The sequence below is a fragment of the Sinocyclocheilus grahami genome, unplaced genomic scaffold (assembly GCF_001515645.1).
Source record: "Sinocyclocheilus grahami isolate Dianchi unplaced genomic scaffold, SAMN03320097.WGS_v1.1 scaffold974.1, whole genome shotgun sequence".
NCBI classification, from domain to species: domain Eukaryota; kingdom Metazoa; phylum Chordata; class Actinopteri; order Cypriniformes; family Cyprinidae; genus Sinocyclocheilus; species Sinocyclocheilus grahami.
Window position 1 is genome coordinate 251,350 of NW_015506153.1, and position 11,255 is coordinate 262,604.

At 35.3% G+C, this 11,255-nt stretch overlaps 1 protein-coding gene across 1 annotated transcript; it reads left to right on the top strand.

Moving 5' to 3' along the window:
* Positions 1–357: 357 nt before the first annotated feature.
* LOC107565020 (signal transducer and activator of transcription 1-like) lies at positions 358–11,249 on the top strand. Its single transcript, XM_016250203.1, has 23 exons — positions 358–456; positions 1,157–1,284; positions 1,429–1,573; positions 2,003–2,098; positions 2,172–2,261; positions 2,424–2,502; positions 2,668–2,762; positions 3,516–3,667; positions 3,959–4,117; positions 4,318–4,410; positions 4,545–4,604; positions 4,714–4,743; positions 5,086–5,176; positions 5,268–5,306; positions 5,389–5,472; positions 5,560–5,658; positions 5,747–5,882; positions 5,986–6,041; positions 6,357–6,451; positions 7,057–7,196; positions 7,301–7,489; positions 10,261–10,327; positions 10,423–11,249. Exons 2-23 carry the CDS (start codon positions 1,157–1,159, stop codon positions 10,448–10,450), a joined length of 2,151 nt encoding a protein of 716 aa, XP_016105689.1. The 5' UTR covers positions 358–456; the 3' UTR covers positions 10,451–11,249.
* Positions 11,250–11,255: the final 6 nt, after the last annotated feature.

Sequence of the window (11,255 nt, forward strand, 5' to 3'; positions counted from 1 at the left end):
GATGGACCAGAGATTCCTTCGTCTTTTAAGATAGTAATCAATGCTTCGTAGATTATTATGAACGGCTTTTATCTAATGATCAAACTTAATTTAATAATATTCCAGTGTTTCGTTAAGTTTCTGTTTTCACATCAGTTCCTATTCTGTAAAGAGCATTACAGTAAAGGGAGGGATGCACTTACAGAGAACAGCCATTCACTAAAGTGGCGCGGCTTAGCGTACGTATTAGAAAATGATTGGCTGTCATCGCTGGTGTATTTGCATATGGTAATTACAGCATTCCGATTGGCCTACAGTGCCAATGTGGGCTGTAACCTGCGTCAGTATTTCACGTTTTACCATTATGAGGTCGCTGAAGAGAATATAAGTCTTACGCATACACAGTTTAGTTTACTTGTATCCACTTAGCCTGAGATATACTGCTTTTGTGCATTGACCCAACTTCTATGTTGAAAGGTAATTTTCTGCTATCTAGCGTTTTATCTAATTTCGTTCTTTTTGCTAATGTTATCCCATGTAAGGCATTTTTTTCTCTGTTTACAATGGAATGAAACCTGAGCGTAAGACATAGTATACAATTTTCAATTTTTTACATACAGTTTAAAAAAGAGAGAGAGAATGGATTAAGTATCAATTGCATGGCATGAAAGCATTTTAAAATGTCTAAAATAATAATCTGCTCTGCTAGAAGTTGAAGTCACACTACACTTTTCGTTCTATTGATTTCAATCCTTAAGCCAGCGAATGCGGGCGAGCGAGAACAAGCTGCGTTCAAAAAGTTCAGGATTGGTGAACTCTAATTCAAGGATTTGATTACCTTTTTAAGAGTGACATTTAAGAGTAACAGTCTAAAGCCTAAAACTCTTTAAATACAAGTCTAATGTGACGGTGGTCAGTGATTTTAAAAGATGAGCACAGCACCAATACTCTTAATATTATTTCATTAACTAATTTTTATTAATATATTGCAATTTTATTTTTTGTATTATCATGAAATTCTCATATTATTAAATATATTTGTGCGTTTTTATAACACATTTTATTATTATTATTATTGGCTTAATGCCTACAATTGTAAAATTACAAATGTCAACAGGATGTTGCACGTGACCACTCTTACACTATTTCATATGCGAGTGTGATTTGATATCTTCAGATGACGCTCTGGAACCAGCTGCAGCTGCTGGACTCTCTGTATTTAGAGCAAGTGGACCAGCTTTACGATGAGGCTTTTCCTATGGAGATCCGACAGTATCTCAGTCAATGGATTGAGAGTCATGACTGGTGAGAATTTTTTTATTTATTTATTGTTTAATTTTTAATTTAATTATTTAATTTAATAATGTATTATCCAGTTGCACATTTGAATTTATGCATCATGAATTGCTGCAAAGCATCACATCTTTGACACATTATTGTTGGTTGCAGGGAATCCGTCGCGAGTAATGTATCTTTGGCAACCCTGCGCTTCCATGAACTCCTGAACCAACTGGATGAGCACTACAGCCGTCTCAACCTAGGGAACAACTTCCTTTTACAGCATAATATACGCAAAATTAAGCGTAACCTACAGGTGCACTTTTTTATATTGTTTTTCTAACTATGTTACATTCAATATACATTAAAGGGGTCATATGATGCGATTTCAATTTTTCCTTTCTCTTTGGAGTGCTACAAGCTCTTGGTGCATATGTCGCTCCGGCTGGGACACAGCTCTTGACACGCACACAATGCACTGGATAGCTGGCCAATCACAGCACACTTCGCTTTTCAGACCGATGAGCTTTGTAAAAATCAACGCGTTTCAGAAAGGCGGGGCATAGAGGAGAAACAATAATGTACAGTATGTGGAAAATAATGTGTTTTTTGAACCGCATAAACACATTTCATTTCATTACACCAAATACACCAAATAAAACATCATATGACCCCTTTAATATCCTTGATTTCATTATTCTAAAATAAAATGGCAGAGCTAATGGAAATAATTGTCTCCCATTAGGAGCACTTCCAGGAGGATCCTGTTCACATGGCCATGATCATAGCTAGCACTCTGAATGAAGAGAGAAAGATACTGGAAACTGCACTTCGTGCTCAAGTAAGGCTTTAATCTTTAGTCATTTCAAACCTGCACATGTGTTTATTATTTATCTTAGTAATTTTGCTTTTAGGATAAAGGTGGCTCATCACAGGGGAGTATCATGATGGAACAGCAAAATGAGTTGGGCAATAAAGTCAACAATTTGAAAACGAGTGTGCAGGTAAACCATCTCAGTGAATAATGATAAGGTTTTGGAGCTCATATTGAATCATTTTGGGTCTTTACCACAAAAACGCTTTAAATGACACAGATTTCTTTAAACCTTACAAGTAACTACAATGTTTCAAACAGCTGCAATTGTGGAATATTTATTTGCTTCTAGGAAATTGAACAGGACATTCAGGTTCTGGAGGATGCGCAAGATGAATATGACTTCAAGAGAAATACTTTGCAGAGTCGAGGTAACATACATTTTTAGCATTTTGCTCCTGGTATTAACTCATATTTTGTGATATCTGTACTTGGTTTGATCAATATTGTGGTTTTTAAAGAGTCATATGTGAACATTAATGTTGTGAATTTACATGAATGAGAAATGGTATGGATTTGTATTTTTATATTTTCAGTGGAAGCTGAAATGAATGGCCAGATAACAAAAGAGATCCAGCAGGAGGAAATGGCACTTAGACAAATGTTTGTTGGGCTGACCATGAAAAGAGAGGTAGGTCAAGAGTTCAGTAATGCACCTCTTTGAATATTCACATCTAGGAATCATGAAACAGAAGTTTTGTGATAGTCTTTTCTTTTCTGTTGTGACGATTAATCGAAGCCTCCAAGGTTAACACAAAAAAAGTGTAACACAAGATTTTTTTTTAATGGCTGTCAATAAAAGAGTGGCTTCACTATGTTGAATAAATTGCTTTGTGGGAGAACAGCTTATCAAACAGCTAATCTCCAACATGTTTGGCATGTAACATTCATTTTGGATTGATCTGATTTTAGAGCTTACACCAATAAAAAGTGATGTCGCATAAAAAACTTTGCGACAGGTAGGATTCAGTTCATGGTATTTCTCAATCATTTCTGTGGTGTGTGCAAAAACCGACTGACTGTCGCACAACTTTGATGACTTCAAGGCTGTAATGTGATTGGTTATAAAGTTGTTGTTATGCTTTCTCCAATGGTAGATCCGCGGACTTTGATATCTCTCAATAATAAGACCATCTCTGGCTTCTCAAACAAGAACAGATGTAGAGTGGCACTTGATTTTGTCCATCGGTAATTGATTGGATGGTTTGATCGTTCATTTTGCGTGTAATCAGAGAACAGAGATGTCATTATAAGAGGGAGTGAAAGTTATTTTGATTAAAGATTACAAGGGCACATGCATATGAAAAAAAAGGCAGTGTTGATTTCAAGGTGACTTTAATGTTGCAGTTTTTTTCAGTATCATATTTTTTCTTGATATGTGCAGGTGGTGATAAAAGAAATCGCTAATGCACTGACTCTAGCAGAGCAGATCCAGCTCTCACTCGTATCAGAAGAGTTACCGGAATGGAAGAAAAGACAGCAGATGGCTTGTATCGGTGGGCCACCCAATGCTTGTTTGGACCAACTGCAGAGCTGGTGAGAACCTGTAGGGGGTGCTTCAAAATGACTTATAATGCAGCTGGAAACAAAATAATGATAAAAAAAATATATAAATTATATTTGACATATCTATAATTTTATACTATTAGAAAGAAAGTCCTTGAAATTATTAGTTGGTCCTGGGGGTCATTAATAAAAGTATTTCCATATCCAATGTACAGTAGTCTCAAGATGGAGCTGATGAGCTCATCTTGTGTTTGTTTTGGTGCTATCCATGGTACTGATACATTATTTTTATAATGAGCTAATACATGAATTGCGCTCCAGGTTCACAGCAGTGGCAGAGTGTCTGCAGCAGGTCCGTCAGCAGCTGAAGAAGATTCAGGAATTGGTGCAGAAATTCACCTACAACAATGACCCCCTCACTCTGGGCAAGAGCCAGCTGGATGAGCAGGCGCTTTCACTCTTCAAAAACCTTATATTAAAGTGAGACACAACACCTTAACCGTTAATACCTTTCTGTGTCTCTATGTAGAGCACAAGCTGTAGAAAAAAAATGGTTATTGATGGGAGGATTTGTGGGCTTATAGATTCACAGGGGAATTTGAATATATTTTGTGGTGCGCGTCACTTCTGAAAGATTCTAGTCTTGAACAGGATGGCAGTGGTTGTGATGTGTCTTTCAGTTCTCTTGTGGTGGAGAGACAGCCTTGTATGCCCACACATCCTCAGAGACCCTTGGTGATTAAAACAGGAGTTCAATTCACAGTCAAGATCAGGTGGGTTACTGTGAAGTTACCGTCAGTGACACTGTGATGTCACTTATTTTAATTGATGGTAAATATCTGAGAAAAGCCTTTCATTTCAGTGATGCCGATGTGTATCTAAAATCGAATGTCTTATTGTTTTGTAGATCACTAGTCAAACTCCCTGAACTGAATTGTCAACTCAAAGTAAAAGTCTCTATTGACAAGTAAGAAAAATCTCTTGTCTAACTATCGGTCCGAGTATCCATCTATCTACTTGTCTGTCAGTCTATCTTATCTGTGTATTCATACAGTATATTTGTTTTTCCCCTGTAGAGATTTGACACAGAAAGACACGATAAAAGGGTATGTGACATATTACAAAGAAATGTGATGTTTTGAATGATACATAGCAAGTAAGTTCCTACAACATTTAATATTCTTGTGGTCCAATCAACAACCACAAAAACGTCTGCATTTGACAAAAGTCCAAACCTGCAATCATATTACTGTACAGTGACACATCGACCATTATAATAATCAGAAGATAATAAGCTTGAAATGCATAATGAAAACCCTAATTATTAAATGATTCTGTTTTGAAGGAAATCTTTTAACAATTTATTATTTATCAAGGAACATCATTAGCATTTTTATGCATGCCGCCAAAGCTCGAATAATCCAAATGTCTGTTTTCTGGTGTCCTAGATGTAGGAAATTCAACATTTTAGGAACGTTTTCTAAAGTTCTGAACTTAGAGGAATCCAGTGGATGTCTAGCGGCTGAATTTCGTCATTTGGTAAGATGTGAAAAACAAACAGATATTTCTGCAAATATAATGTCTAATTATACATTTATTGTTGATCTTTCTTTCCCTCTGATTACCACAGCAATTGAAAGAGATGAAATGTAGCAACAAAACCAATGAGGTAGGATAAAATACACATACAGATACAGTGATGTCAAATAAAATGAACTGTAGGAATTGCTGATGTTTTTCGTTCTTTACAGACCCCTCTTATCATTTCTGAAGAGCTGCACATACTTAACTTTGAAACTCAACTCATTCAGCCAGAACTGTGTGTTGATTTATCGGTAAAGTACTCTGAAATGTAACTACTGTACCAATTGTGACATATCAACTGTAATTCTGACCGCACCTGTTTTATTGTAATTAAACAGATCACATCACTTCCTGTTGTGGTGATCTCCCATGTGAATCAGTTACCTAGTGCCTGGGGCTCCATCTTATGGTACAACATGCTATGCAGTGAACCCCACGTATGGCCATTTCCCATCATCAATGTTTTGTCCTCTGTTGAGGTTTCCATTCTGACTCTCGCTGTCCATCTGTCCATCTCGCTCTCAGAATCTGACGTTCTTCTTGAATCCTCCACCAGTGAAATGGGAGCAGCTTTCAAAGGTTTTAAGCTGGCAGTTTTCTTCTGTCACTAAACGAGCGCTGAACTTTGAGCAGTTGAGAATGCTGGCTGACAAACTTCTCGGTGAGTTTATTTGTGCTTCCTTTTACCTTTTGAAATGGGACTGAGTAGATGCTCATAGTTCCAATATATAGCACACTTTTTTTTTTTTGTATCTGTTTTTTAGGTCATGAAGCCCAAGGTGACCCTGAAGGACACATCAACTGGAATACATTTTGTAAGGTAAGATTATGGAAAAAGTTTAAACAAAGACAGGAAAGTCGTTTTCGCTTTCTTTAACCAACATCGCTTTTGTTTGTTCCTCTGCTGTCACCACATGATTTACTGCTAAAACAAAACTTAATGAGACTGTGGAAGGATCTGATCTCACAAAGAACAGCTGGGCTTTCAGAACTCGACACTAACTGAATATATTTAATATTATTTTTACTCTAAAAGGAAGTGCAATAAATATCGTCACAACATTGACAAAGCAATGCCACGCCAATGCATTAGCTAATGGAAGCAGAGTACATACTTGTGTGTTTTTTCACCTAGATGTCTTCTAATGAGAGGGGTCTACCGTTCTGGCTGTGGATAGATGGAATTCTGGACCTTATTAAAAGACACCTGCTCAACATCTGGAATGATGGGTAAGAGTTCCATCATTGCAGACAAATGTACCTGTACCATCTAGAGCTGGAATGATCTGTCTGCTATATATTAGAATCTGTTCCATTTTAGATGTGCACAATCAGCCAATGTTTATTATTATTATTATTGTCGATTTTTTTTAAATCCTAGAATTTTTTGTTTTATTTTGAGATGAACAGATTAACAAATTACAATTTTAAAGTCAACATGAAATCAACATTCACCCCATATTTTCATAATACATATTTCTGGTCTTAATGGGTATGATTCAAAGAAAAAAATGTGTTTGTAATCTTTAATCAAAGTGTAACTCTGCCTCTGCTTGCTTCGTTTTGATATATAACTCCCACTTTTCACAATCCAAGCAATTCCAAATAGATAAAATCAAGTAGTTTTTTTCTTTTGAAAATCTGATTTCACACAAAAATTTGTAAGATGCTGCTTCAAGTCAACTAACCCGAAACAAAGTGATAATATGTCAAAACCTCCATTCTCTTAAGCTACATTCCAATTTATATTACTGTGCTGCCATGCACATAGGCATTTTTATCCAGTCCAATTTTATCAAATTTTTATTTGCATTCTTTTTTTATCACATATATAGGTATATTATAGGGTTTTTGAGTAAAGATCGAGAGAGGGCTTTGTTGAGTGGCAAACTCCCGGGCACTTTCCTTTTGCGCTTCAGTGAAACCTGTCGAGACGGAGGAATCACCATCACATGGGTGGAGTATTCACAGAACGGTGTGTGCTGGTTTGAATTGGAGTATTTTATCATTTATTGTTTATAAAAACAGTATCTGTCTGGCAGTCTTTTAATGTACGTGAATGAATGTCATCAAATACAGGTGAACCTAAGACGCATTCAGTGAAGCCCTACACTAAAACAGATCTGGCATCTATTTCCTTGCCTAACGTCATCCGCAACTACACCCTCACTGCTGCAGAGAAGATTCCGGTGAACCCCCTCATCTACCTTTACCCAGACATCCCAAAAGATGACGCCTTTGGTCGCTACTATATCAGCTCGTCTGATGGTAGATATTCTTTATTTAACCATTCATTTATTCAAAAAAGAGGGTAAGACAAGAGTGAAAAACTGACTGAAACAACAGATGTCAACAGTGCCGGCCCTACCTAATAACCGATATATGTGGCTGCATAGGGCCCCCGTGGCCACCAGTGGCCCCATGTCAGGAGTTCAGACAGCAATCACGGGAGTAAGGCGAGATTATGGTGGAGATGGCAACAGCAGAGCTAAGCTGGAGCATTCTCTGAAGCTGAACTTCCATAGGAATGAATTTAAAACGTTTGTGGACATGCACTGTAAGTGTCTGACAAATCTTGTAGAATGCAATGCGTGCTCAGCACCTCCGGTCCCGATCGCGAAATTGAAAGCGAAACTAAAAAGGATGCGTGCGCGCATTCAAACGCAATTTCAATACCAGCAGTTTGAGAACGGCTGCGGCTCCCTGATGCATGCAAATTAGGCTGCATACAATATCTAGGCTGTAATTAGTATGCACACAATCCTATAATAGGATGTGTAGTTATAACCATCACTTAGCTCTGTATCATGCTTGAAGAACATTTTGGTTTCTGTTTGCGCTTTGATTTGAATATTGAGAGAGTAGCCTACTTTGATTATGGTTGCACTTAATAAGACTAAGAAAGAACTGTTCTTTTTTTTTCTATGATCAATTTGTGGAAAAAAGTTCAGATAGGAGGTCAAACATTGTAAAAACTCATAGCCGGCAAGTACAATTCTATAGGTCTGAAGAGACTCATGAAATCATACAGAAGATGAAATCATACAGAAGAGAAGTCAGTCAGTTGAGTTTGGCAAAATCTTTTACAGTGTTTGAGTATTCCCTGTTATTGCATATAATAATTCATACTCGGAAAGCAGAACTGAGATGGCATTTATTGCAAGATTAGTTAAAACATTTCAATGCACCTGCAGACTATGTTTTTCATCATTGAAGATTTCTTAAAATAGTGTAAAAATCTTGTCTAGTCTCATTCTTGTGAACCCTATCTCGTGTCTCGTCTCGTCTCAGATTTTTGCCTTCACTTTAATGTTGCTTAAATCTGTTTCAACATGTTTACACTTATTTTTGATCATTTTTGCATTTTAATCTGGACTATCATGCCAGCCCAGAAAATGAATTATTCTTCTATAATAATTATTATTATACTGTTCTCTAATGCAATTTTCATAACCAGTTGTTTTTGCTTTAAGCATTAATCTCACTGAATTTTGATACATTTCTCTTAAGCAATCGTTAAACTCTTTCATTTTTACATTTTAAACTTCTTAGTTTAAAATTTTTGCTTAAATGGGTTGTGGACATGACATTGCATGTTCAGTGTCACACAATATAAAAAATGTAAATAATTAATATTGTCATCATTTAAAATGTCTTTGTCTTACATGGACCCATTGTTATAAAAACTGCTTTGTTATTATATTTATTATTTATTTATTTTAAAAAATTTTGAGCTAAATCTCAAAATTGTCCTATGGTGTGACTGTCTCAAGGATGTTCAATAAATTACAACTTTTATAAATTAAAAAAACAATTGTTATTAAATACCTCAGGCATAATTTTACAAGTGTCTATTTTAGTAATTGGCAATAATTTTTTCATCCATATATTTCAAAGCATATGAACTTGATACATTATGTCACTGAAAATGGTGTGTGACACCATATCCTGTTTTTAAACTCCACGGACAACTTTAATTCGTCGAAGAACCAGGAATAGTGTTTTACAAAAAAAAAACGTTTTTTAATGGATATTTGTCAACTACCCAAATATATTTTCCTATCTATTTCTTGAAAGATAAATATATTGAGTAAAACAAATTGGTAAATCTTTACAATTAGGTGTCAGTGTAAGATGTGTACATTGGGATGGGATGCGGGTGGTTAGGTGAAACTGTAGGTATGGGGGGCCCCTTTTGAAAATCTGCTTAGGGCCCCTAAAACGCTAGGGCCGGCCCTGGATGTCAATAACCTGCTACAAAAGACTATGATGCACATCTTACGGGTACAACATCACCATATCACAAAATAAATACACTGTATGTATTTTAATATTTTATAGAATGTTTTCTTCTAAATGTATATATTCTTACAGTATATAGTGGCCACAAATATTATAGTCACAAATGTTAATGTCATTGCATTAAATAACAAAATGTTGAACCAAGTGCCATTCATTTAAAAATTTTTCAAAGCAAAATGGTTGTAAAACATAAATTTCTATTTTGTCATGGTAGAAAACAATACTGTTCACAAAGACTATTTATGGACTTTGCTGTTGTAAAATGTCAGGGGAACTTGTTCAAAAATGTTTAACAATATGTTAGAGACCATGCGTATTGTCAGTATCGACGTACCTTACATTATTAATCTTTTGTCCCTCAAATACAGAAGAGATGGAGATAGACGTATGTATTTTAATATTTTATAGAATGTTTTCTTCTAAATGTATATATTCTTACAGTATATAGTGGCCACAAATATTATAGTCACAAATGTTAATGTCATTGCATTAAATAACAAAATGTTGAACCAAGTGCCATTCATTTAAAAAATTTTCAAAGCAAAATGGTTGTAAAACATAAATTTCTATTTTGTCATGGTAGAAAACAATACTGTTCACAAAGACTATTTATGGACTTTGCTGTTGTAAAATGTCAGGGGAACTTGTTCAAAAATGTTTAACAATATGTTAGAGACCATGTGTATTGTCAGTATCGACGTACCTTACATTATTAATCTTTTGTCCCTCAAATACAGAAGAGATGGAGATAGACAAACCTATCAAGCCATATTTAGACAGACGCATAATTTCTGTGTCAGATGAGTAAGTAAATACTTTTCTTTTTTTCGACTTTATTTTTAATATATATTTCTGTTATTGAAAAACAATATTCATGTCTTATTTATCTATGTTTTTAGACCTTTTTCAAGACCCCGTAAGTGTTAGAGCACATCAAGGCAAAACTGATATGAGGAATGTTTCTCCACCAATGCATCTAAATTTAATCCAATTCAATTATGGAGGAAAATGAATCTGTTTCTAGAAGTATTGTATCTGGCACACAGATATCTATAATGAATAATGAAAACAAATAATGATACACAAATGATTTCTCTGTACTATATTAGTGTTAAGGATCTACTGTACTACGGTTATTCTCCACCTGTGTGAAGAAGAGCCATTTCCTTCTGCCAAATTATAGAATGCATTTAACTGTGTAATCCTGTTCTTTTTGTTTGTTTGTTTGTTTATATAAAAATGTGAACATATGGTAAAGAAACTTGCATGTTGCATGGTTTTTAATTTTCTGTGTACTACCAGTCACTAAGATAAAGATACTGTTGTGATGGATATATACAAGTACTCTGAAAAGCTGTTTCTGTGAAGACATTTGTGAAAAGGATACAATTCTCTATCTTGTGAAGCACTTATTTATTTTTGCACATCAAAATATCTTTACATACAATTGCTTTAATTGCACATGTACACACACACCAACCTGATGCGGTCTAACAGAAACCAACCTTCTACAGTCAGCAATACTATACAGATCCAAGCCAGGTCCAACAGGCAGTGTTACTTCATGTAAAGTAATAATAAAGACGATTAAAGTTGTTTTTATTTATGTATTATGCTTTTTTTTCAACAGCAGTTTTCTCTTTTTCATCCGTCTTTTTCTCCTGATGGAAATCATTATGAAGCTTAAAGATAAAGTGTGTAAATCTGGCGCCAAACAGGGCTGCAAAAATAA

Bases quoted from the DNA above. Each gene is read 5' to 3' on its own strand.
- LOC107565020 (XM_016250203.1), top strand. From the start codon at position 1,157: ATGACGCTCTGGAACCAGCTGCAGCTGCTGGACTCTCTGTATTTAGAG. The intron at 2,503-2,667 runs GTAACATACATT...TTATATTTTCAG, and splicing joins AAATACTTTGCAGAGTCGAG to TGGAAGCTGAAATGAATGGC. The intron at 4,118-4,317 runs GTGAGACACAAC...TGTGTCTTTCAG, and splicing joins TTCAAAAACCTTATATTAAA to TTCTCTTGTGGTGGAGAGAC.